The sequence below is a fragment of the Megalops cyprinoides genome, chromosome 3 (genome assembly GCF_013368585.1).
Source record: "Megalops cyprinoides isolate fMegCyp1 chromosome 3, fMegCyp1.pri, whole genome shotgun sequence".
NCBI classification, from domain to species: Eukaryota; Metazoa; Chordata; class Actinopteri; order Elopiformes; family Megalopidae; genus Megalops; species Megalops cyprinoides.
This window is the reverse complement of record NC_050585.1, coordinates 24,544,388-24,571,984: the sequence shown is the minus strand read 5'-3', so window position 1 is coordinate 24,571,984 and position 27,597 is coordinate 24,544,388. Positions and strand designations below refer to the sequence as shown.

General features: G+C 44.5%; 1 protein-coding gene across 1 annotated transcript in view; it reads left to right on the top strand.

Moving 5' to 3' along the window:
* LOC118775256 (plastin-3) overlaps positions 1 to 23,364 on the top strand; it is a 33,439-nt gene extending 10,075 nt beyond the window's left edge. Inside the window, exons 2-16 of the mRNA XM_036525078.1 lie at positions 5,415 to 5,522; positions 7,559 to 7,722; positions 11,373 to 11,502; positions 11,720 to 11,852; positions 11,988 to 12,069; positions 12,478 to 12,643; positions 13,142 to 13,284; positions 15,343 to 15,438; positions 18,083 to 18,278; positions 19,125 to 19,203; positions 19,987 to 20,104; positions 20,435 to 20,568; positions 20,986 to 21,109; positions 21,209 to 21,333; positions 21,776 to 23,364. Coding sequence (XP_036380971.1) covers positions 5,462 to 5,522; positions 7,559 to 7,722; positions 11,373 to 11,502; positions 11,720 to 11,852; positions 11,988 to 12,069; positions 12,478 to 12,643; positions 13,142 to 13,284; positions 15,343 to 15,438; positions 18,083 to 18,278; positions 19,125 to 19,203; positions 19,987 to 20,104; positions 20,435 to 20,568; positions 20,986 to 21,109; positions 21,209 to 21,333; positions 21,776 to 21,908 — 1,884 coding nt within the window. The 5' untranslated portion in view covers positions 5,415 to 5,461 and the 3' untranslated portion in view covers positions 21,909 to 23,364. The remainder of the gene's footprint in view (positions 1 to 5,414; positions 5,523 to 7,558; positions 7,723 to 11,372; positions 11,503 to 11,719; positions 11,853 to 11,987; positions 12,070 to 12,477; positions 12,644 to 13,141; positions 13,285 to 15,342; positions 15,439 to 18,082; positions 18,279 to 19,124; positions 19,204 to 19,986; positions 20,105 to 20,434; positions 20,569 to 20,985; positions 21,110 to 21,208; positions 21,334 to 21,775) is intronic.
* The last annotated feature ends 4,233 nt before the right edge of the window (positions 23,365 to 27,597 follow it).

The following is a 27,597-nucleotide window of genomic DNA, read 5'->3' as shown; positions in this document are numbered from 1 at the left end:
GGATGCGGAGAGACTGGAAAAAGTGCTGTGGAACTTCCGTGTCCGTGGCCTTGTGTTCTGTGGGCTTATACACATTGTACCGACATGGTGCATTAGGCTTAATGAGTAGGCCTATAGCTTTCTCATGCTGCTTGTGTCAGTGATGTTATTGCAAAACCTTATGTTTTCATTGTAGTGACACAATTAATGTAATGTTGTTCCACATTGATGTGGAAAGGATAGATTGGGGATTCTGACTGGCTCAGTCAGTTAAAGGCTGAGCCCTACTGGTGAACAGGTCACAGGTTCGACTGTGTGTTTTGTCATCCGGGGCAGGGTCTCATTGTTGCACTGCTCAATAACACACCCTAGCCACTCCTCAGGTCCCTGTGAGTTGCTGGGATGACAACTGTGGATTTGCCTGTGTTATGTTCCGGTTTTCCCCTCCTGTGCTGCTTTGTGGGACTTGAAGTGAAATAGCCGTTAGCTGCATACAGGTGTGTCAAAGGATTCTTCTCGCTTCATTTGTCCCTCTGTGTCATACATTCCACCTTGTTTCATTACACTGAGACTATCATGTTTTTTAAGGTGTGTTTTACTACATTCACTGATGTCATTTTGTGTGAATGAAGTTCTTTGTATAGTTTTATTCAAGACTGAGTGTTTATCTCCATCACATGGCTTTCTAGTTGTGGCTGAGGGCAAGCTATTTTTAAACTGGACACATCAGATGTAAAACCTCTGCCAAAAGATGCACCATAAGAAGATATGACACAGTGCCATGTGTCCAACTTAGGCCTTTTACAATGTGCAAACAAACACTGAGAAACCAGTGGGGAGACAGCCCTGTGTCAGTGTAACACGCCCCTCCCTTAAAACGCAGGCAAGTTCCTCCCATGCCTGCGGATGCCTGACAGCGGTCCGGCACACCTCTGAGGTCGAAATGCAGAAGTCCTCCCGCGATCCCCGGGGATCAAAGCCCCAGCGCAGGAGAAATGACCGCGTGAGGGTTGTTTTCCTGCCCTGTTTATTTTCGGGAGCTGACGCATAACCTCGCCCCGCTGCATTGTCTGACTCAGAACCGAGTGACTGTGCCAGGGCAGGGCTGCCGGGTGCACGATGCGCAGGGGGTCACGTGCCACCTGCAAGGGGTCACCAGCCATTTTTAGGGCCAGAGATAGGAAAGCGCTGGTCACCTCTGAGCTCCTAAGTTCATTGTATTCAGGGGTGAGAGAACTGTGACGGGCTAAAACTGAACTGAAGACTGCTAGGAACGGCTGCATGTTGATCCAGATGGGCTCGCGGTTTTGTGCGTGTGTGTGTCATTTGAGGGGAGTTTGTTAGCCCTTGGTCAAAGATAGCTGCTAATTAGTTTCGACACGGAAGCTGCACAACAAGAATGTCGGCCCGCGAGTGGAAAAGTACTTTCAGACTCGCTGATAGGAATTCCAGCATCGCGCTGTGCTGAAGTGACATCACTGTTATGGATGTCAGCCTCAGTGGGGGGGATTTCTTGAACGTGTGCTGGAGTGTGTGCATTCTGCAGTCAGCGTACCAGTGTGTTTCAAGGTCTTTCTTATGTAAGTGTGGCTGTCTTCCAGCTCATATGGGAACGGAGATGTGAGAACTGAAAGCAGGCATGCCCACACGCACACACACACACACACTCACACTCACACTCACACTCACACGCACACTCACACGCACACACACACGCACACACACACACACACACACACACACACACACGCGCGCGTGCACACATCCCCCCCACACTCACACACGCACTGAGGAGGCAGCTCTCTTTCACTGGCAGGAAATGTTCCCCTATGACTTAGTGTCTGAGGCCTTTGTGATCCAGACAGGAATGCTGGCGGTCAACATTAGCTCAGAGGGGCACGGAGGGAGCCCTGGCCCGCTTCGCCCTCTTTAAAACCTCGCCTGGGCAGAACAGGGGCGCAGCAGCAGCAGCAGCAGCAGCTTTTGGGGCGGCCCGCCTGCGCCTGTGTTCAGGTGCTAAGTGCTGCTTCTGGCCTCGGCCCGGAGCTGGCAAGAAGCAGCACTGAGGAGCAGCGCGGGTCAAAGAGACCGAGACACAAGAGTCGCCGCCAAACACACATGCAAGCAATTCCGTTTGTTTTTCCCATGAAGAGGCCAGCTGGTATTTAGCTGTTTGGAGCGATGAGGGGCTTAGCGCGGGTCTGAGTCGCCGCGGCTCCCGTGCAGTCAGCGCTTAGCGTTGTGTTGTGTCTTCACAGTCTCTGAATGTAGGTGAAACAGGATTTTCATAGGCTTTTGTTTTGTTTTCTTTTTAGCGGGGGATGACATTAGCACTGGAGGGAGATGGATTAAGACAGGAAAGGAATGGAATTTACCCTGAAACCGAAGTCCTCCTCTTACCTTTTAAGTCTTGTCCTCAGTACCAGAGTCAGATGCACAAACATAAAAAGGAAGGGTTTGAGTTTAACCCTCTTTCTAATTGACCATTGGAGTGAAGGACTATTTGCTTGTGTGCCCAGGTATTGTCTGTCAAGTTTCTTGTGGTCAGATATTAATGACTGTCCTAATGACTGAACTAGCAAGTAGGGTGTAGTGTGTGTGTTTATGTGTCAGAGCACAGAGTTGAAGGCAAAGCTGGAAAAGTGTGCGTGTGAGAGAGAGAGAGAGAGTGAGCACAGTTTTAGCAGAAGGGAAAGGTCATAAGAGGTAACGCAGTTCCCAGCACAAGCCAGCTGGCCAGCCCTACGCAGTTCCCAGGACAGGGGAAGGGGTGTCACTGCTATCCTCTACCTGGAGAGCGTTCCTGTCTTTGGAGGACCTGTTTGCAACCACGTCATTATTTTCAGAAACTGTAAGACTTGGCGTAACTCAGCAGTGGGGGAAGAGGAAGAAAGAGTTCATGTATGGAGATGTGTTGTCTGTTCTAATTCCACCCAAAGGTGTAACTTTGCTCTGTGAATGCTCCCTGAAATTCATATTCTCACCTTTCTGTGAATATGTGTATTGCAAAAAGCTTCTCAGACATCACCTGGCATATAACTGAACAGAGATCACCCGTTCACATGGAATTTTTTAGTCAGTTTTCTTAATCCTGTTTCAGTTTGTGTGGCTTGCATTTTGTACATGTTTTAGCAGGGAGTCATGCTGTAGTATATGGGAATTCGCTCTGTAATCTACTGGCAGGTCTTTGGTTATTGTTCAGAAGGGGAGTGGGAGGAAGGAACAGAGTCCATTGTTGATGGTGATGTGGGGGAGCGTGCTGGTCGCTGTGAGCCAGGAATACTGTAGATATGGACACACCTCCACGCCGCCAGCTCTCTCCTGTCACATCCAATGCCAGTCTGACGCAGGTGGTCCACAGCCCTCTGAAGCCCCCTGCCATGGTGGCCAGAGTACTGCCTGAGTTCATGCTTACGGGAAATTCCTTCCAGGAGGTGACTTGCAGCATGCAACCGCCCACCTGCTAACTGCGGTTTGCAGCCTGATGCGTCACCCTTGATTACATCCTAGCATTATTGTAACTGTGCACGCTTCAAGTATCGGTCATACCTCCCCACAACAACATTGATTATTGAACCTATTATTAAGAAACATTTAGCCTGGAATTGAATAATATGAGGGTTTTTTTCCACAGTGTTTACCCCAGTTCACAAAATCCAGGGAAATGTGAGTGTTGCTTAGTTGCCCACATTAACAGTAGGCCATTTTTTGTGCTATGTCTTACATTGGCTTCATTTTTAATTTTGTGTTCTATAATTACAGTTACTTGGGCATCTTGTCACTCACTTTAGGGAGATAGTATTGTTTTATGGTATTGGATAGGAGTGTACATTGGAAATACATGCTTGCATGGAAACTTGATTTTTATTTATTTTTTTTAATGAGTGCTTCCTAGAAGATATCAACCTATCTCAACTGGTAGGGCATGGAAGGCAAATACGGTCAGAAATAACAATACCAAATTCAATAACAAGTGCAATATAAATACATTAAGAATGCCTTGATGGTCAGATTGCAGTGCCACAGAGACCGCTGTCAGCAGCACAGTGTCCCTGCAGCTGTGTAAGGGAGGCATTTTTCCTCTCCACATTACAACAGTACAGCTCCCTCGAATTGAGAAGAAAGCAAACAGGCATATTCCATTTAGACAGACTGGTGTTGAACATTTTGTAGTTCAACAGACAGAAAGATTGAACTGTTTTTAAATCTGTGGTTTGTGATTTTCATTTATAAAACATTCAAACAGTGTACAGAACAAAAAAACAGAAAAAAACATCATGCTACCATAGGTTTCCATAGCAAGGTAGTTCTTCGTGGAACGCTGTGATTCCGTGCACACCATCGTGATGGAAACAGAAGTGGAGTCCAGCATCTTGTTCTTTTAAAAGGCCTTTGGCTTAAAGCTGAGGGTTGGATCAGTGCAAAGATTTCCACACTTCAAACAGATGAGACCGGCTAACCAAGCAGCCTGAGCCTCATATGGCCTGCAGACCTCAGGCGCATCACGCTCGAGGCAGCATGGAAACCAGCCTGAGGCGTTTGCTTCCAGATTTTGGCCAGATTTTTCATGTCGCTGCAGTATGTTTAGAAGAATTTATGTACTTCAAACCAAATGGCCCAGGAGCTTTAGCAGTTATCCTACTAAATGACAAGACTATTTACACTTTGTGTAAACTTTTGTAAAAAGTGAATCTAATATCAGTTTTTTGCGTGTTCCTAACTAAACAAATTGCACCAATTCAGATCCCATCTGGGAAAGTGAAACATTTCTTTAAAGAGCATGCTGTGCAGTTTATTTTTTGGAAAATAAGCAACACTAAGCCAATGCAAAAATGTTTATGTGGAGCCTTTATGGTAAGACCATAAGCTGCTTTACATAAATGCATCATCTACACATACCCTTATTCAGTAAAGCTTTGCCTTGCCTGGTAATCTCCGCCTAATCTAAGGTACCTTTTATGAGTAATGGGCAATGTGATTATGGCCCGCAGTGCTGTTCAGAATGTATGTCACGGTTAAATATACTTACCTCACGTCACAACCCAGGAATGAGAAATGTCACTACTAGTGTGAACACAACATGATTGGATCTGACAGTACACTTTTCTCATTGGGTACTGAAATGTCAAGTATGATTCTACACAGAGGGGTGGAGTCATTCACTCATTCATGACATCACAGGAGATGGTATTTACAGTAATTTTATTGAAGTCTGAGCACTGAATGGATCAGTAACCTGTAGTCTACCTCACTTGTAAGTCGCTTTGGATAAAAGCGTCTGCCAAATGAATACATCTAAATGTAAATGTAACCTCGTCAGCCGGCCTACACAGCAATGCCGATCCCCTGTGAGCTTCAGGGGAGTCCCACCACCGTGTTTCGTGTCATCCCCCCCCCCACCCCCTGACTAACGCCCCCGTCCCCTCTCTCCTCAGCTCCGGTGACGCTCTCGGACTAGCGGCTGCAGGTTGTCTCCGCGGAGATGGTGACCAAGATCTCGACAGAGGAGCTGGAGGAGCTGCGGGAGGCCTTCGGGAAAGTGGGTGAGTCTCCGGCCTCCTCAGCCCGACCCGGTGAAAGCCAGTATCGACGGGGGCTCTACCGAAACAGGCCTCACAGCTGTCTCTGGTGCCTCAGACGTGCATGGAGTTTATTGTTGTGTATGTGGGCTGCTGCACTGGCTGTAGGGCACAGTCCCGTCCGCTGTCCCCACATGCTGTTAAAGCCACCAGCCTCAGCTGTCCCTGCCCAGCAGCTGTCAGCCCTGAGGGCTATTAAATGGACACCCACGGGGTTATGACACTGCAACGGGAACAGTCATAGCCCAGTCAGCTGTTTATCTAATGGAGCAGTCAGAGGCTCAGCAGAAGCGTTTGGCTAGCCACACACCAAAAGGTCCATTGTGCTGCAGCAGGTGGTAGCAGGTGCCCCCAAATTTGCAGCAAGGAGCAATGTGCTGAATTTTCGGTGGGGCCTTTTGTGGTTCATGTAGTGGGACAGGTGTTCATCTCTTGAATCCTATTCTGGTTTTAGGTTCGCCCCAGTTGTTTTTAAACATGACTATTAGAAACAGGCCAATACAGTGAACCCAGCCTGTTAACCCTTTTCTGCTCCCTTAATAGGCTACACACACAGCCCCGCCTCTCTGTAATTGAGCTGAATTGCAGGAAAAACAACAGTGACTGGGGTATTATTTAGATCTATTCTGAGTAAGGAGTGCGTGTTTGGTGTGGGTGATGAATAGGGCTGTACAACTGCTGATAAGTGTATTTTAGTGGCCCAGTTGAACTTATTGCTGGTTGTTGCGTCTAAGTTAAAGTCTCACCTAATTTTATAGGCACGCCATGTTATTAAATGTTTCAACATAAACATAATTTATCTTGCAAGATAGGCAGACTTTACTGTATATCTGCCTTTCACAGTAAACTGCATGATGATGTTCAACTCTTTTATTTGCTTAGGGCCTTATAATGGACAATTATATTTTACCATACAAAATGCAAACTTGCGGAAGAGTAGAAGTTAGCTTGTTAAACAAGTTTTAAACACAGGTATGTTAACATAGTCTTAGCCCCTTTCGTTTAGCCTTAATAGTGAATCACTTTGACAGAAGTCATTGGCTTCTCACATGCAGGTTACCGTTTGTATAGTAACAGGATTAGCCTGTAAACAGGCGGGTCTCCTATTGTCATGGTAACCGGCAGTCACTCTACACTACACTCAGATCAGAAGGATGTGCTGCTAAGATAGTAAAACTCACAGAGTCACTCATTTCATTAAGCCCTGCTTTGTCTGCAGTCCTTTCAAGCCGAAGATGTTTAAATCAAGTCTGGGTTGTTTCCTTGCCAGGTCGTTCCACATGAATTTGACATGCTTTCTGACTTGTCCCCTGTTCAATGACTTTAAACCTGGGGCACTCCTTTTTCCTATGCAGAGAACTGAATAGGCTAATTATATGCTCTTCTTTTAAATATTATCCTTGTGCCAGCCTTCAGCGAGCTTTGATTATTCTAGAAATACGCTTCAGCATATGACAAAATCTAGAATTTCCAATTTTACATTCTCTGTACTTAATACCTATGGAATACAGTTTTCTCTTGGGGTTCTTTTTTCAGAAATGACCCTGTTAAAATATAAGGTCCTACTCTGACAGTTATGGTTAATTACTGAGGCCTGGACTACTATCACTTTGCTCACATATTAGTCAAGGAATACACTGAACTGTTCAAAGCTTTAATGTTTCAGATTATGTCTGTACATCTTAATTGTGGGTCATGAAACATTTCAGTGACCTAAAGGGTCACCACAACAATATCAGAAATGACTTAAACGGCATTTGAACAGGCATTTGACATTTAATCCAGATAAAATATTTGGCAGAGCCAATCTGTCAGGAAGTAAGCCCCTAAAACTCTTATGTTCATGCCAGAAAGCCAATTTATTCTGTACGAAAGTGCCCCTTTTGTGAGCTTTGATGAGAGGTGACTCGGGCATAAGTACCTCTCACTGACAGTAAGAACAGAATAGTTTATGATGAAGAGTAACTTCTCTCTCTCTCTTCCCTGTTCTCCTGCGTCAGATCTGGACAGCAACGGCTTCATCTGCGATCATGAGCTCCACGACCTGTTCAAGGAGGCCAACCTGCCCCTGCCGGGGTACAAAGTCAGGGAGATCATTCAGAAGCTGATGCAGGAGGGAGACCGCAATAAGGACAACAAGATCAGTTTCGACGAGTTTGTCTCTGTGAGTAGTCTGTGCTGGTTGGGGGGTTATTAATGCACCGGATGCCTGCGCTCTCCCTGTGACAGACGGCCCCTTCCCCGCCTGCCTGCTGGGCCACGGCCAGCATTGTGCACAGATTTGTGATGCCAGTTCCACATTTGGACAGTTTAGCATGGAGTGGAGATGTAGGAGGAGGAGGAAGTCTAGTTTTCTGAGGCCGCCAGGGAACAGTGTCCACAGGTGTGCCCTCCCTCCCTAGATGGACCTGTGGTCACACCGTTGTGTGCAGTCGTGTGCGGTCGTGTGCGGTCGTGCGAGAGCAAGTGGCTGAACCGCGCTCCCTCTCGACCCTCTGCCTTTCTCTCTCTATCCTCAGAGCTCGGGGGGGAAATGAGGTCAGTGCAGACTGCTACAGAACGCTGTATTTAGTTTCACGAAGGACCCGAGAGCAGCAATTTAGAAGCCTTGAGTAGTTTCGGTTACGAGCAACGCTGTGGCCTCTGGCACCTGAATGAAAAACCTCATTCAGCATTGCCCTTTTTTTCAGCTAAGGCTACCATTTGTAGCCTTTTTTTATGAAATAAGCTAGTCTGTTTTTGTTGGAGTTCATTCGAGACTTTTTCTCACTAGACATGTCTGAGGCCAAGGGCAACAATCTTCTTTTTGTTTCTCAGCCACAGTGCACCAAACTCTGTCGTATTTAAGATGAGCCAGGGGACCTACTTCCGTAGTGGCCTGGAATTTGAGACAGCAGTGTTTGAGGCTGTCAGTTTTCATGACAGACTGCATCGCCATAGTGAGAGATGACATGTTGCTTTGTAAGCGAGTCATCAGAGACAGAGGGATAATTGTGAGGCGGACACGAACACCGCGGTGGTCATCATTATTTGACCAGCATGTCACCGTGCCCACGGTGTAAACAAACCTCTGTGACCCAATCTGTGTGGCATTACGGGCGTCACGTGACTCAGGGCTGTCACATAATCCCTGGCAGCGTGGCGCGTGGCTTTGCACAGAGACAAAGCGCTCGGGTTTACAGTCAGAAGCAGGAATTCGGTGATTTTTGGATCAGGATAAATGGGGATTAGAGGCTGAGCATTGGGAAAGTTCTCATTCTGCACATTTGAAATCTGTTTTCTGAAAGAGGCTTTTCAAGCAGGATTTGGAAAAAATATTTTAGAAGTCAAGTGCTGAAGTTATATGTTTTATTTTATATCAATTTGTCCAGATCAGTCACTGGATTTAACATGATATGGTTTTATGTTAATAATTACGATAAAATAAAAACAATAAATAATAACAATTAGCCAAAAGATGTCACAATAATTATTGTTGTATATAAATAATTGAAAGCCATGTTTGGTTTAATGGCCTTTTCAGACCCCATTGATCGGTCACAGAGTGGTTCTGTTGAGTGACAGTGATGTGTTGCTGTATGTTTATGGCCAGTTGACACCCGCCCGTCAAAATACACACCCTTCTATTCACCATTTTCTTTCACCATTGGAGCTCTCCTAGTTTTATGATATTGTCACTGGAGTATAATAAGAGGTGTTTCAGTTTGTACAGGAGCAGGTCTCAGATCAGCTCTCATTTTTACTCCTGAGATGTTCACACAGCTGGAGCTGCCTCCGATATTCTGCATGAACGCGCGCTTAATGCTCAGGCCAGCTTTCAGCATACGCGAGCACTTAAAAGATCTGAATGCCTTTCAGAGCACAACGATCGTAAGCTTGCTGATTCTGGAAGCAGACAGGGTCCACTCTGACCAAGGCAGCAGGACCAAAAAACCACAGGCGTTTTTCCCTGTTATTTTTAAAAGTTACATATTCATTTACTGGCACTCTCCTAAGTAAAACAACGCAGAGCTGTGACACGTAATTCTACCCTGCCAGCTGTGAAAACTGTTTCTGGCCTCGGAATTCCTATACCCCTTAACTTCTAGACCATCGCTGTAATGCAAAGATTACATTGGCCATGTCAGCTCTAGAGGCCCTTTTCTTTGTTGAAACTGTACTTGTAAGGAAATAGGAAGTACGAATGCAAATGTCATATTAAGCTGCTGTTTTCAAAAGAGCAGTGATAGAGGACACACCCACACACAGAGAGAGAAACATCCCTCAATGCGGAGCTGTTCAGGCACTGCCGTGGACAACAAAATCATTTACCAATAAATTAACAGCCTCACTTTTGATTAGGAAGGGTCACGGTGATTACCACTTTCACTTGGATCAACATAAACTGAACTCCTAGTATGTCCATTTTGCACTGCACAGTGTAGATGACTAGCAAGAACCTGTCTGTTTCTGAAATCCTACTGCAAAGTCTTCCCTCTGTGTAATGCTTTCCCCAAGAATAATAATCGTCTGATCTGTGGTCATTTCAGCTATAGCCACAAAGACCCACCTCTCACTTCTGTTGCCAAATTCAGAATTTTGTCGGCTGCTCCCACACATTTCTTTATATTGCAGTTGAAAACTACGGATGCGTACAGACTTAAATTTTTTATTGGCTTGCATTTTGTGCATATCTGATTTCTGGTCTTTACCATTCATTTTGTAAGTTTTGAGGACTTTCTTTGGTGATATATAAACAACAGAGTCGGTACCTGTACCAGAGAATCCTTCATTCCTCTGAAGACATTTGAATCATTAAAATTTTAAATGTGATTTTAGCTGTTTATTTCCATGTCATTCAAGTGAACAGGATACCATCCATTAGGTTCCTGTATTAAGCGCAGGAAACAGCGGCAAAGCAGTTTTACTGTCAGCACCCTGACATTAGTGTTATCATCTATGACTCTATACATGAAAAGCAGATAACTCTACATTGTAGATGTGTCCACCTAGCCTACCTTATAATGTACATGTAAATAAATATTTCACTTGAGTTGCACATGTACATTGTTTCCTGTATCCTCACTGCAAAATCCACCACATTGACCATCCCTGTAATAGTGTCAACCATTGTTTTAAACAAACCCAATCTAGATTGAAGCAGCTAGACCTATCTTATGCTGTGTATGTGTATTGTGCCGCTACTCACCGATTCTGTAGTTATTTTTGTGTTTTCTTCTATCTTTCATAACATGAAACATGGACAAAAACATTTAAATACCTTCTGCTTTAAAACTAACCAGTTCCTTAAAACAAGGTCTTGTTTCCCCTTAAATATTTAGATTTTTTGGTAAAATCTGATATATAAGTCTGATAAGATTACTACAATAGCTCAGTTCCTGCGTTATGATGGAAGTGTTCCATCTGCAACATATTAGTGTGTGCTACCTAACATGTGAGCATTGTGTCTCCACAGTGCAAGCTTTTACGAGGCACAGCATTCCTGCAACATCGCACTCATGCTTTTCAACATAGCACACAAGTGGACCTGCACCTGCAGCATAACCATGTGTCTTCTACAGTACGAGCTTTCCTGCAAAGCAATGCGAGCATTCCTGCTCCACAGCACAAGGTCTCTTACCCATGCGCCCCTACTGCTTCTCTGGAGATGGCAGCGGGCCAGATTTACCAGAGCACATTGAGAGCAGTGGCGGTGTGCACCTGATGTAAGAACAGGCTGATCAGACTCCAGCAGTGACGTCAGAGGGTCCACAAAGGGAGAGATGGAATGTCTCCTCTGCTCTCTAAACCTCCGTCTCTGCTGCCCACCCTCAGATCTTCCAGGAGCTGAAGAGCAGTGAGATTGCCAAGAGCTTCAGGAAGGCCATTAACAGGAAGGAGGGCATCCTGGCCATCGGGGGCACTTCGGAGCTGTCCAGCGAGGGCACCCAACACTCCTTCTCAGGTAAGCCGTTCATTGTGCACCGGTCCTGCCGCCAACCCAGCGCTCTGGCTTGTTAGCCACAACCTTGGCCATCGTGCAGTAAAACATTCAACAGTCAAACCATTTCTCAGGACTACGTCTGTGGTTTGGACGGTTTATTATATTCAGTCCAAAATTAGAAAAAGGAGACCTGTGTTTTCGGCGTGTTTCTCAGTGTTTGTGTTGCTCTCCGGTGCAGAGGAGGAGCGATTCGCTTTTGTGAACTGGATCAACACGGCACTGGAGAACGACCCAGACTGCAAGCACGTTTTGCCGATGGATCCGAACACGGACTCGCTCTTCAAGGCCGTGGGCGACGGCATTGTGCTCTGGTGAGGGGGAACCGCCGGAAATCCCAGATCTCTGGCTCCTTTGGTCTGAGCTCTGTGCAGTTGCCTCCCTCTCTGATTGATGACTGCAGGGTCTGTGGTAACTGAACATGCTTTGCATTTTCATGTGTGTCGCAGTAAAATGATCAACCTGTCTGTGCCCGACACGATCGATGAGAGAACAATAAACAAGAAGAAGTTGACGCCATTCACAATACAGGTCAGTTATACCCTCTCCAGTTCTCTACCCTAGTGGTTTTTCTTGAGCTGGGACATTTTTATTATTTTACATTGAATATATTTAGTACATGCTCTTATTTAGGGCAGGGTATGTAACTTGCATTAGACATATTGTAGAACTAAACAAGCGGACACAATTAACATTAACTTGGACAGCAGTATGGTGTGGTGGTAAGGAGCAGGGCTCATAACCAAAAGGTTGTTGGTTTGATTCCCTGCTAGAATGCTGCTGTTGTACCCTTGGGCAAGCTGCTTAAACTGCAACTGCCTCAGTAAATATCCAGCTGTATAAATGGATATGTCACTCTATTTCACATAAGTAACTTTTCCCTGTGGGCAGTTTGGTGTAAAACTGATGGAATCTTTCTGTCTTCCTCCCCACCTGCAGGAGAACTTGAATCTGGCCCTGAACTCTGCTTCTGCCATCGGGTGCCATGTGGTCAACATCGGGGCGCTGGACCTGCGTGAAGGGAAGCCCCACTTGGTGCTGGGCCTGTTGTGGCAGATCATCAAGATCGGCCTGTTCGCCGACATCGAGCTGAGCAGGAATGAAGGTAGCCACAGTCGCATAACACAGCCTTTGCATGTCCATTTTCCTGGTGCTGGCTAGGAGACACTCGCAAATTAAAGAAGATCCTTTTGGCATCAGCAGCATGAAGTGGTTTAACACCATTCAGATATTTTGTAAAACGTTCTGGAATGTTTTGCCTTGTTGGCACTTCTCCAGTTTACTCTCTGATGGGTGACCTCAGCACTGCATGGAGATTTGTGACACTTGTGAGAAACTAAGTGTGTGAGAAAATAACTAGAACTTGCAATCTGATCTGACCAGTAAAGCAGTTCTGTTTAAAATTTGTAATGTGTAACTGGATACCATTGCAATGTGGTGGGCAGGGGAACCCCATTGTAGGTAGGTTGAAGTTGAAGAAAATGGCGGTAGTGAGAAATTAGCAACCATGTTGAGAATGGAGATGACTGGCCACATGTGGCTGGTGGGGACAGAGGTTTGAGCAACTCGTGTGGATAATGACCGTCGGTGCTCCGCTCTCCAGCGTTGGCGGCCCTGCTGAGGGAGGGCGAGACCCTGGAGGACCTGATGAAACTCTCCCCCGAAGAGCTGCTCCTGCGCTGGGCCAACTTCCACCTGGAGAACGCCGGCTGGAACAAGATCAACAACTTCAGCTCCGACATAAAGGTACAGACCCTTGGGGAGCCCCTCACTGTTAGACCAAGCCTGAACTCCACAGGCCCTCTCAGACTGCTTCGCATGAGGCAACCACAGGAAGAAAAAAGAATGGTTGGCATTTCACTGTGACCATTCTTCAGTCGCATTACAAAACATTTTTCTCACTGTAAACCCAGGCCTACTACTGACATTCATCAGATAAAGTGGGGTGGATAAAGGGATGGCAGTGTAGTTTAGTGGTAAGGAGCAGGACTTGTAACCAAAAGGTTTCCGGTGTGATTCCCTGCTGGGGCACTGCTGCTGTGCGCTTGGGCAAGGTACTTAACCCACAATTGCCTCAGTAAATATCCAGCTGTATAAATGAATAACATTTTAAAAAATTGTAGCCTATGTAAGTCTCTCTGGATAAGAGCGCCTGCTAAATGCCAATAATGTAATGTAATGTAAACTAAGCTCCCAGCTTCCCTGAATGAAGCCGTGCCCTCAGTACAAAGAGAGCAGAGATATATGGCGGTATGTTCCGGCCAGACCTCTGGCAAGCAGGTTTCCTCGGACGGAAGGGAACGGAGACATGAGTTAGTGGTTTACCCATTCATATATCTTACTTTATGTTCTCAGTTCATCTGCGAGTTTGGCATTGGCTGGGCCCCACGCTCTTTTCCATCCAGTTAGAAGCTAAGGGTAGAGATTTAAATCTCATGTTTCAAGTGTCCAGTTTTATCGCTTCGCCTCTGCACTCCAGTTATTGATACGCTCAGTCCATAGCTATTTATGGTCTTTCATAATCATACAGCCTCCATGTGGTACAGGAGAGTTGAGGGTTTAATGAAAGTGCCTAGTTTATAGGTCAGCAGCATACATAGGAGGAGGGTCAGCGTAAGTGTGTATTTGCCCACCCTTGCTCTCACAAAGCTGTTTGATGATAAACTGTCTCATGCCTCGGCTGAGAAATGCAATGGCACATGCACTGATACTTTAACAGAGGCAAAATGACCGTTTTAGAGACTGCCTGTAGTTATACTGCAAATTAAAGACTCTGAAGAACAAAGGCATTCCAAGGCAGTTCGTCAGGGCTTAAATAATACATAACGTAACATATAAAAATATTCATGATGTTGATGTATGATATTGTAGCTCCATTTGCTCTTCCCTTTCCTCAAAGAGAGAAGCGAGTAATCTAATGCTACTTTGGTGTTAAGGGTGTACACAGCAATCACTGGGTGTTAAATTATTGTGTGGAGGTACAGATTAAAAGATGTATTTATTCTGAACAAGCCTTGAAAGAAAATTTCAATCTTCAACAGCCAGTCTTCTTTGTATTTTGTTAATAAGAAATAAAAATTGGTTTGATATATGTTTATCTGTGTAAGTCCCCCAAAAATTCTGGAACATTATTTAAAAATGTTTTTAATGATGTTTTTAAGTAAAGCGTGGACCTGCAAGTATTGTGTTGTAGGTAAACAACAATACATCCTTTTCTGCCATTATGAGACCCAGCCCCAGAACATATTTATTGTTCTTTGAAGTGTCTCATTTCACTGTCTTCAAAGATAAGGTTGGCTGTAGCAATGCAGTGAAGGCCTGTCACTTCAGGCCCTGCTGAGGTACAGTACCAGATTCACCCAGGACTTCTCCAAATCCATCTTTCTTCACTGTTTTCTCTATAGAACCTGTCAGTGTGCTAGAGTATTCTTGTTGTTCTTGTATGTGTGCTGTATGGTATATCTGACTGTGGATTTGTCTCTGTTGTCCAGCTGTCAGACTTCTCAAATTCGGTGAAGGTACTTTTTGTATTCGTATTTTATTAGTTGTCAGCTTTGTGTTGGCATGTACATCAGTAGGAATGCTTTTTGTATGTTTTCACCCTAATGTCCCTCTCAAAGTCTAAGTTTTAGTTTCAGTTCCAGTGTCTTTTACCACCCTGCCAGTGGACACAGCATGTCCTCATGCTTCATGTTTTTTTTCCCCCCACCTGCGCCGATGTCATCTGTGGAATTAACCTTTTTGTTGCTGATATGGTATGCCAGGGTAAAGAATAAATTAACTGTGTGTGTGTGTCCCTTTCAGGACTCCAGGGCATACTACCACCTCCTGAATCAGATCGCACCAAAAGGGACCAAAGAAGATGAGCCTCGGATTGACATCAACATGGCCGGCTTCAGCGTGAGTGCTCTCCTAGGATCATTTGTGTGACCAAATGAGATTATACTCATGGGTGTTCATTTGAATTGTCTTAAATCTCATTACAATTGGAAGACTTATGTAGGTTTTAAAATCAACAGAATTACAGCGGGTGGCCAGTGGTCATAATTAGGGGCCAAGCACTGAAGGTGCTAGGCACCTATTGTAATTGTTAGAATTTTTCACTGTTATACTTTCTGCAATGGGAGTCTGGCAGCCCATAGAACCCCTTGGTGGATTTCTGTGAAATTTGGCACACTCATAGAGGACTCACCAATTTTGGGGTTAGCAAATCAATCCCTTTAGTGCCACCATCAGATCAAAGTTCAGCTAACATTTTTGGGCATAACTCCTGACCCTGTTACAATTTTTTTTCCTAGATTCCTTTTTTAATGAAAACAATCTTTCTGCTACCCCTCCCACAAATGTTCTCAAGTCTTCACCAAAATTGATTTTATTAGTTGTCTGCCTGGTGGCCCTGTGGTGCTTGGCCCCTTCATTGCTGCTTGCAGCTATATTTTTATTGTAATTGTAATAATAAAATGATATAAAATTGTATATACAATTATATACAGTATAATTTTATAAAGTTGTACTAAATATGTTAATGGTAACAGAAACATGTTTGCAAATCCAACTGTCATGGGGAGGGATAGAATTCAAATATTTTCAATTCACGTGGGTTTCACATTACCTCCAGTATGTGAGTTCTGAGTGCTAAGGGAAATTCTTATGGTAGATTCTTCAAATTCTTTCAGTATATGTGAACTGCCTGCCAGAGAGTATGTGTAGAGATAAAATGGAAGCGGTCCCAAAACAGAGCCATGGGGTACTCCATATTATTTTTTAATACATACTGATATCTCACTGATGTCTTATTACTGGCATTCATGACTATTTAGGTGGCCACACTCAAATTACTAAAAATTTCCAAAATATGTTGTTCGTTCACATGTGACTCAAGAACACAAGAATATGTTGTTCACTTTTCTGTAACTGCTGAAAGTCCTAAGTCTCACTGTCTGTCTCCTGCATAACACAGCCATGTCCCGCATAAGTAGGCTGTATGAAGCTCTTTTCTGTGGTCTCTGTTGTCCATTGTTGTTGAGAAATATGTGCATCTGCTGTGCATTCTCAGAGATCCAGCTGTCATATAGATACCTCTGTCAAACATGTCAAGTGCTTGCATGTATTTCCCGTGAGAAATGACTGCTTGATTTTGGGGTCGGGGGTAAGGGAGCAGTTGGTGTGCTCTGCAGCAGTTGTGACACAAGTGTCTGTGTTGTGGGGCAGAGAAGATGGAGAAAGAGGAGAGAGATAAAGTTTGTCCATATATCTATATAGTACATTACCATTTTTGTATTAGAGACAGAGGTTGCTAATTCATGCAGGAATGTGGGAAAGATAAAAACAGTCTCACTTGCCAAGTGTGCGTTGTGGGGACTGAGCTGGCGTGCTGGTGATGTAAACTGCTGCTCAGGACTCACCCTATATACTCCTCAAAGTTAAGAGACCAGGCTCAATCCAGATGTTATCGTACTTTTACATCTCTCATCGTTGTTGACCACAAACACCACTACAAAACTACTGTAAGGAGCAGAGTATATGGAGTCTTCAAATTGGTCCAAAGTCTGATTTGGTATGCGTAAAAGTTCAAAACAGCATCCAAAATGACTTTGCACACAGGGCATTGACATTTGTAGAATGACAGTTAGTACCAAATAAGTTTAGTTCAACCACAATTCCTAATTTAATTATACCCAGCTCTTGCCAAATTTCAATTGCTGTTTTAAAGTGGCACCAGTCTAGTAATACCATTAGTTAAGGAAGACTACCGATCAACTCTTTTTCTTTAATCTTGATTAGCCTTATAGCCAGCGTATGGTGCACAGTCTGATATCACAAGGTCTTGGAAGTGCATGCTGCAATTTCCTGTCATTTTCTGAGAAAGAGCTCTGGCTAGCCCAGATAATCGCCTGCAGTGACATCAGCTGAACCAGATGACATAAAGCAACACCTGTTTAGAGCGTGGAGTTCAGTTAAAGAGGCAATGCTGTCGATCACAACCCACGTTTCCTCTGTTAGAAGAATCTATTGGATATTGTATGGTTTTGTGTAGGGAGAGTTCCTGTCGAAGTGAATTATGGGGCAGAGGGGGTGTATTTAAGTGAATAACAGTCCCGTGGGCTACTGTGGGTTGGTGCCCAGAGCATGAGTTATTCAATGGGGTAGAGAGACGGTGCGTGAGAATGGCCCTTTCATTCGGGTATCCTGCTACTGTTCTGTGCTGTTTACTCTGTGGGTCATTCCAGGGTCCACATGGCTCCAGTGTACTTTCCAGTCTTTGTGTCGCTAAAGTACATAGTTCTGTCTGAGCAGGAGGGCTTACAGGACATGAACATAACCATTTCAAGATTTTTGTGGTGACCTCTGATCCTTATAGTCACTAGAGAGGTCACAAAGTGCCCACAAAGCATTGAATATCATAATGGCAATATAAAAAGTTTGTTTATTCCTTGCACCTGATTGTCTGGAACTCATTGTCACGTTCATTTGTGGTGCTGACTTTTTTTTTTCCCCTGGTTCTGGCCTTGGCACACACCCCGGGTCTGTGCGTGTCCTGCAGGAGAAGGACGACCTGAAGAGGGCGGAGAACATGCTTCAGCAGGCAGACAGGCTGGGCTGCCGGCAGTTCGTCACCCCCGCCGACGTCGTCAGCGGCAACCCCAAACTCAACCTGGCCTTTGTTGCCAACCTCTTCAACAAGTACCCCGCCCTGACCAAGCCAGAGAACCAGGATATCGACTGGGGGCTGCTGGAGGGTGCGTGTTGGGCCACAGAGGGCGCTGTTACGTTGAATGCGGTTATGCGAGTAGATACTGTAACTCCACTAGACCTCCACTGTGAGGAGATGTCGTAGGGAGGATGTGAGCTGGATACCTCAGGTGACGATGCGTCATGGTCTTTATCATATGCCCTCAGACATCCGTACTGTGTCACCGGTCACACACATCTCACTCCAATAAATGAGGAGTTTAGTCTGGTCCATCTTAACTTCCTGTTCTGGGGTAAATATTGATGAAACGGTCTGATGAACAGGGCATAAACAAGCAACCATTAATTCTGCGGTAAGAATGTTGAAATTGTGGTCCGTAAACACTGCGATTAGTAATTCTTATCAAATGGAGAAGTTCCTGTGTTGGTATACAGCACACAGTCTATGCAGCTACATACAACCTCTTGGGTTAGAGCTCCCCCTGCTGGGACATAGACTCTTGCGTGAAGCTACCACACTGCTCAAAATTCAGATTGAAAGCTGGCAGGCATTTCATTGGACTTTGTAAAATAGAAAGATGAGAATGCAAAAAATCCAATTCCAGCGTTTTGTGCCAGCCTACATATCTAATCTTATCTGATGCAAAGCAAAAATATGAATTTATATGAAATAATGCCACAGTTATGAATATTTTTATTTTCAAGTTTCACCATACACTGCAATTTTCCAAACGCCTGGGTAAAAATTGGATGGCTAACATCTGCATGTTGAAGTCTTGAGAGTCATTCAGATCAGATGATTTGGGTGACAGTTAAGCACATGACCTCACTATCCTCATCTCTCTGATAACCTGCTCACCCGCAGTACTGATGACTTTGCTCTCTGTCCCCAGGTGAGACTCGAGAGGAGAGGACCTTCCGTAACTGGATGAACTCCCTGGGCGTGAACCCTCACGTCAACCACCTGTATGGGTAGGTGTCCCTCCACAGGGAGAGCCAACACTTGGGTTAATTGCCTTCTGTGACCCAGCACTTTTTCCCCACATACTGCTGTGCTGAGGGATGCTCAGAGTGCTCTCACATGCTCTAATGCTGTCTGACTGTCATACCTGCTACAGTTTAGTGATGATTCTGTTTCATAATACTTGTCCCAGTATCAGATTCTCCCTCAGAAAGTTGTACGTCGATGTCTAACAAAACACTTGTTGAAGGTGCTGTCGTGCTCCATGAGCTGAAGAGGTGCAGCTGGGAAAAGTGGGAATATGAGCTGCTGCACCTAACAGCATGCAGGACCAGTGAAAAGTTTGGACATGCCTGATTAAGACAATGGAAAACATGCATTCAAAGACATTTTGATCTAAAGGCTTACGCTTAAATTCTTGAATTTTGTTTCTTACACAGATATAGTGAGGTTGATGTATGAATTTCTTTACAAAAAAAGCAATTTAGAAAAATATTTTTTGGCTACTTTGAAGAATCTAAAATATAAAATAGTTATGATTTGTTTAACCCTTTTTTGGTCACTGTATTATTCCATTTGTGTTTTTCTATAGTTTTCATGTCTTTACTGTTATTCTAAAATGTGGAAAATAGTAAAAATAAAGAAAAAGTAGGTGTGTCCAAACTTGACTGATATTGTATGTGTAATAGCAGTGAGAAGAAGCATAGTGGTACAATACGGGTTCCCAGGTCAGACTGACAGTGAGAAAAAACTGTGTTGAGTGGTTCCTATAGCTACTGTCATTTCACCCACAGAGACCTGCAAGACGCCCTGGTCATCCTGCAGCTTTATGAGAAAATAAAGGTCCCGGTGGACTGGAGCAACAAGGTCAACAAGCCACCCTATCCGAAAATTGGGGCCAACATGAAGAAGGTAAATGATATGAATGTAATGAATAAAAAACCTATCTAACCAGTTTCTTTGTGGAAAAGTCTTCTGTACCTTGTTTTTTTGTGTACAATATGTTATGTGTACAATATTTAATATCAGCTATTCTATTTTAATCATTCTATATTATTGTGTATTTCAGTGTAAAGCACTGATACTGTTTCAGTCTCAGCCTGTTTCACATAAGGGTTGCATTATTTTTGGGTAGGCTGATCCTAGATTTCTTTTGGTGGCGGGGGGGGGGGGGGGGGGGGCAGAAAGCACATAGAGAGAATCTCTGTTGATCCTTACCAATTTTCTCATCTGCCTGAACAGCTTGAGAACTGCAACTATGCTGTCGAGCTGGGGAAGAACGAGGCCAAATTCTCCCTAGTGGGCATCGGTGGGCAGGACCTGAATGATGGCAATGCCACTCTCACTCTGGCCCTAGTGTGGCAACTGATGAGGAGGTAGGAGGAGACATCTGTGTGACAGGTGTGTGTGTGTGTGTGTGTGTGTGTGTGTGTGTGTGTGTGTGTGTGTGTGTGTGTGTGTGTGTGTGTGTGTGTGTGTGTGTGTGTGACATTGGCAGGTCCCGTCAAGCGAAGGAACGCTGAAGACGGAAATATCAACAGATTGCAAATATCAACAGACAACTCGTATTGCAGCGAGTTGTCAGCAGTTCCCTGTCAGCAGGGAAATCAAACCAGTAACTTTGCATTGTTCTGCTTTTGACAGTTGTTCAATAAGTCATAATGGTTTGATGAGATCTGAAGGAGAGTAAGGGAATTTTGTGAAATTAATTTAATTAGACAGAGGGGTAATTTTGTAGAAAAACTTCAGGCTGTATTGATATTTAATGTTGTTGATTTTTGCCATGTCTGCAGATATACACTGAATGTACTCGAAGACCTGGGAGATGGACAGAAGGTCAATGATGATATCATCATCAATTGGGTCAATCAGACTTTGTCAGAAGCTGGCAAGACAACAAAGATAACAAGCTTCAAGGTTAGTTGTCCATGCACTGGGTAATATCAACAGTAACACCAGAGATACGATGCAACCGCATGCCATCTGTATGTCAATATTCTTGTACTTGTTCACTAGGACAAAGAGATCAGCTCCAGCTTGCCAGTGGTGGACTTGATCGATGCCATCCAGCCGGGCAGCATCAACTACGATCTGGTTAAGACGGGCAGCCTCTCTGAGGATGACAAGCTGGAGAATGCCAAGTAAGAGCACACATCCTGGTAGCTGAACCTTGTAACCTGTAATGTGTGAGACCATGCCACTTGTTTGCACTGGAACTTATGGCAGACCATTACATTGTAAAGTTGAGGTTGTTAGTACCATAAATCCACACTGTTTACCCAGGCAGTAACAGTAGAAGGGGGGCACAGCCTGCCGTGTGGCACATACAGTCAGACAGCCAGTATCTCCTTTTGAAATGGTCAATGAATGGATTTGCACTGGCCCATATGCTCATGAACAGTACCAGTCAAAAGTTTGGACACACTTTTCTTTAACATAATGGGAAACATGCACCCAGGTGTGTCCAAACCTTTGACTGGTACTGTATATAATGCCCCATTCACCTGTAGGTCAGTGTTTGAAATGCTCCGTCCACACTTGTAGCTGCCCTACCCCACCTCATCAGCTGTGTTACTTCGACAGGTACGCCGTGTCCATGGCCAGAAAGATAGGCGCACGCGTCTACGCCCTCCCCGACGACTTGGTGGAAGTCAAGCCCAAGTTGGTGATGACGGTCTTCGCTTGCCTGATGGGCCGGGGAATGAAGAGGGTGTAATGAGCGTGCCCTGTCGCCACTGCAAAGCCAAAAAATCTCTCCCACAAGCCATTTGCTGGATAAAAGGCTTCTGGTCAAAGGAATGAATGCAGACATGTTCTGAGCAGATGTTAAAGACCCTGTGCAGTCAGAAATAGGGCTTCCTGTTTTCCACTTAAATTACCCTGCTGGGGTAGAGATAAATGCAACCTTTTGTTGGACCATTTTTATCTAATTAGAAGAATACAGAAAGTTTCAAAGCTTTCAATTTCAGCCTCAACTTCCTGCTTGAAGGAAGTCTGTCAAAAAATCAAAGTGTTTGTCTCCAGAAGTATGATGCCATTCTATGTCTCTTTCCCATGAAAGAGATTATCATTGCTCCAAAACCAAACTTCCTTCTTCCAGGGAAGAAATCAGCATGTTGGAAGTTGGCCATCACCAGTAAACAGTGGTGTGAATGCTACATCTAGCCAATGTTTTCAAATTTAATTTTAGGTTGTATTTCAAAGTTATTTTTATTTATTCATACTGCAAACAGAGTTCACACTACCACACTATTTTTTAATCCCTGCACAGGAGCTTTAACTGAAGAATTTTATTAGCCACGCTGGAATTGGGGATAGGCTGACATGGGAAAGGGGTTGAACCATAAACAGACCAGATTGCTGATCAAAACCCCACAAGCGCAGGTTTGATCTGCAAAGGTACACAGTGAAATGCATTCATATCTCACATGCAATACATCTCTCTCATGAACAGAAGCCGGTTTCTGGCCTGGTATATTTTATATGCATACTTGTTTCTGGAGGATATGAGATTGAAAGATGGGTGTGGTTGGCCGCAAGGCACAGCTGATGTTTTAAACCAGCTGCACCCCTGTTTGATGACTTTGGAAACTAATTGGCTCAGTGATTCTGTGTCAGTGTTTCCTTCGTGGCTTGATGTACCATTGAAACAGATGCTTATTTTCTTGTTGCATACACACACATACATACATATACATATGTACATGTATGTCTGTACAAATTACCAAAACAATACAAAACACATAAATTTCAGGTAGAAGCTTTAAAACATTCCATAGCTATGAACGCATTTTAGTCTGTGTCTAGTGTACGTGTTTACTCAAATGTGCTTTTTACATAAAGGAAAACAATACAAAGAAAATTAACTATGCATGAACAATCTTTTTTTTAAAAGAAAACACATCCTGGAATCTGAAGAAGAGACTTTGTGATGTGTAGAATTCCACGCTGGTGTGCCAGGTCACCAGGTGTTGTATGACGGAAAAATAAAAATATGGCAAAGCTCAGAGGTTTACTTTTGAAAGTACTTTTACAAGTGGAAAATATTGTCAACACTAATACTAACATTCTTGTGATAACGATGTTTGGCTGCATTACGCTTTGTAATCATGAGACAAGCTGTTAAATAAATCTGTTATGGGGTAATTACTCAAACGAAAATAAATCTATTTGCAGCGTAACAGTGTCTCTCAGTTTGTGTGTAACCCATGTTATCAAAAGCCGAACCTGATCCTTTTGTGTTATTGTGTATTAATGTGTCCTAATATGCAAAGGAACTGAAGGAGGAATGACAGTGTCTAGTACAGAAATTGTGACAGAGAGGATACTGCAGATTTTCACACACTTGGCAACTAATGGCTAGCAGCAGGTGAGAGACGGATAACACCTAGCGAGTTAGCTTTCAAAACAGCACACGTGATGAAGATTATTTAGCATGGTTATATAACGTTATTTAATACAAAAATTGAGGCGCAATGTAACCTAAGATGAGTCAATCTAATGGCAATGTTCTGCATAACAAATTTACTTGAGTGTTTGTGGTTTTTTGTCACTCGAACATCACAGGCTTTGTGGTTACAGAAATATGCTGTATAAACACTGCAGAGATTGCACTTGCTTCGATTGCTGTGATAATGTTTACGGCACCAGCTTGCAAAAATTGTGGATGGACTGTAGCTAGCACAGCACACCCAGACCTACCTAACTACTGTTGTTGACCCTTTCCCAAGTTGCACTTGCAATGTACACTGAGGTGTGTACATGTAGCTTTGCTCATAACAAACTTTATTCACTGATTTTAGATGATTTTTTGATTTGATTTTTTCTTTGAGTTTTATGTGTATTTGTAAATGGTTTGATGCATTGTAGGAATTTATGTTTTTTTACAACAACACGGATGTGTTTCAACAAGCTAAATCCATTTTAACTAATATATCAGCTAGCATGTTGGCCCAGCAAACTCCACTATCAAACGTAGCTGATGAGTCGTCAAACTGACTGTTTCGCTCATTTTGCTGCTGGTTAATTGGACCACAACAAGTCAACGAAGACTCACCCATGGTTCTGAGGTCATATAGTGAACATGTACCACAGAGGTGAAATCTGCTCTCCCCTGTTGTTTTTCTCCTTGTTCATTGTACGCTGTGGAAAGCCCAGGGGACACGTCCCCGGCACTCAGCACCGTCTCTTCTTTCTCCTCTGATGGGTGTGGAGTCTGGAGGGGGACGACAGGGCAGCTCCAGAGACTGCGCTAACAGCTTTCTCTGTGAACTCCCCCTCTGCAAACTTCCCTGTGTTGCATTGTTACGGCTGCGTAGTGATACTGTGGCGCTGTAAGCAGGGTTCGAATTACGGGTGGGATTGGGGGGAGGGGGGGATCTGACGCCCCTAATTAAGACTTGGACCCCCCCAACAGCAGTGGTGGCGGGTGAGCTGGAAACAAGGGAAAACCCGAACACTACCTTTAAATCTATCATTACTTTCAACCTGTTCCCCTTTATCCTCCTTGATTGACACCAATCGCGTAATTAGAATAAATGATTATGCTCGCGAAACACCGCAGACTGTAGTTTGTGTGCTTGCGAAAGCTACAACGTGAGCTAACAAGGATGGCATTTGTCAATTTAAATTACATTAAATGCTCATGACACATCACAGCTTTTGTGAGGTCTGTGTTCTAAACGTTATTGTTCATTGCACTCAACCTAACCTAAAAGTTTATTGTCAGTAATTTAAATTGATTTCACTAAATTTAGCTACGTTTTGTAATTTGAATTTTGTAACACAAGAAAGCTATAATGTGAAACATTTAAAAGACAAAGCTTTGGGATTACTTGCTACTTAATTATTCAAATTGCCATCCTTGTTAATTAAACAATCTCATTCTGTAGCTTTCGCAATAGCAAACAAATTTCAGACAATCTGCGGTGTTTAGCGAGCATAATCATTTATTCTAATTACGTGATTGGTGTCGATTATTCTGTAAATTATTTGTTTTATTGTTAATCAAGAAGGATAAAGGGGAACAGGTTGAAAGTAACCCACTGCCAATGCTGTTGGTGGGATCCAAGTCTTAATTAGGGGGGTCAGACTCCCCCAATCCCACCCGTAATTCGAACCCTGGCTGTAAGTGAGTAATGTGTGGGAGTGAGTCGGTTGGTAGGACGGTGAGAGGGTGGGGGGTGAGCGAGTCAGTGTGGAGGGAAATTCGTTTGAAAGGGATGATGTAAGAGTGGGAACGAGTGGGTCAGTTAGGGAGTGAGTGAGTTTTTAAAGCAGAGTGTTAGGGAAAGGGAGAGAGAGTGGATTAGTGTGGGAGTCAGTGGGTTAGAATAGTCATGAGAGAGACAGTGTGGGAGTGAGTGGGTTAGTATAGTCATGAGATAGACGGTGTGGAAGTAAGGGAAAGGGAGAGAGAGTGAATTAGTGTGGGAGTCAGTGGGTCAGTATAGTCCCAAAAGAGACTGGGTGGGAGCGAGTGGGTCAGTAAGGCAGTCACTTATGATGGTGGGTGAGTGGTTGAGTCTCTGTTGGTGTGATGCAGAGTTTGGAAGCAGGACCGTGCTGTGTACTGAGCGCGTGTGGGGGAGAAAACAAACAGAGCCCTAGGTGCTGTTGTGTTGCTTGAACAGATGCTGCCACCACTCTCTGTCGCTCAAACAGCCCCTCTCTGTCCCCCAAGCGTTCCCCCGGTGTAGCTGGACTCTCTCGCGAGTGCCTAACAAGTCTTCTTGGCAAACATCCGTCACAGTCTGTCAGAGAGCTTGATGAAGAGGAAAGAGAAAACCAGAGGTAGGGGGTTGGTTCACCCCTTGTGGAGTTCTGTGTTTGTGCTGCTCTGGGAGTAAACTTAACAGTGTTGTTGTGTGCGGTACTAATTAGCACAGTACTGTAGTCATAAGCGTGTAACAAGTCAGGATAGGTTATCCAAGTGTAAAGAATGGTTTGCCTCTTGGTGTGGAGTAGAGCATGAAACTGGCAACCCTCCTTACACTTCAAAGCAAGCAGAGGGGTCTTGAATGACAAGAGTCTCTGCTCCTTGAGAGGAAACGAGCCCTAATGTATGCACAAAGCGGCCTGGATGGTGCTCACCTCTTCCACTCCTCCGTGGGCAGACCTGTGTGAATAGACAGAGAGGGAGAGTTTGCCTTGTTTTCCCTCTTGTGCAGATGAAGAGGGGGGAGGGAATAGGTGTGTGTCATGTGGAGCATTTTATGCTAATTGCCTGCCTGAAACCGACACAAACCCTCCCCTCCCGCTCATTCTTCCCTCTTCCCACTCTCATCTCACCTTGGTTGGGATCAACTGCTTGCACGATGCCCCGGCACCTTTCAGAAGCAGGGAGGCAGTGACCCCTCTAACACAGACAGACACTGAGACGAAGACAGACAGGGGACTTTGGAGAAGTGGTGTGAAAGGACAAGGCAAAAGGTTGAGAAAGAGAAAGGGATTTGGAGAAGGGGCTGGCTGGGGAAGAGTTTATGCTCCTGGTCTCCGAGTCTTTTGCTATGGGGAGTGACGACTGGGAAGGAGCATTTTCTTCGAGGCGGGACGGCCGGTGAGGCTTCTTTGGACTAACGGGAAGCAGGACAAGCCGGTAAGTGCCCGACTGACTTTATCGAATGCGCCCTTGCTGCGTCAACAGAGTAGACACTCGCTTTTTCTCACACGCAAACACAAGTGTGCACAGGTGTCTTAAGATTTTGCACATTCCACCCTCTGCTCCACATACAAGCTATGCTTTCTTGCCCAACTTAAACGTGCTCCAACCCACTGCAAAACATCACAGAGTAGGTCTCAGAGCCTCACACACTGGCCACCCGGTACGGCAGCTGTGGGGGAATGCTTTAGCCTGTGCAAACATTTAGCAGGATTTGTTACTCTTGTGTGCAAGTATTGGAAGCTTTCTGAGGTCATCAGGTGATGTAACTGGCTAGCTTTCTTATGCTTTGGTTCTCTTTCTCTATGTAGTGATGTGAGGCACGCTGTTTACAGGTGTTTGTGAGCATACAGAGGGCAACAGAGCAGAACACAGTGCTGTGTCTGAGGCTGCCGGGCTCCCCAGTGAACGGCCAATTAGTAAAACGCTGTTAACGAGGCTCTAAATCGTTCATTAACTGTCTGTTCCATTCTGCCATGATTACTGCAGGCCTCACCTCCACCCTCTCTTTAGTGTTTGACACAGAGGTAACATGAGTCACTTTATTAGTAATTAACAGAGGCATTGGTAATTTGTTGTGCTCTACTGACCTCCTTTGTTTCACAGTGACGCTTGGCACTCTAGTTCAAGGTTTTCGATAAGCTGCGATTTTAAACCCAAGCTTTTTGAATCACAGAATGATCACAGCAGCCAACTCAGTCATTCACAGTGCATGGTGGCATTGTGGCAATGACTGAGGAGAGTT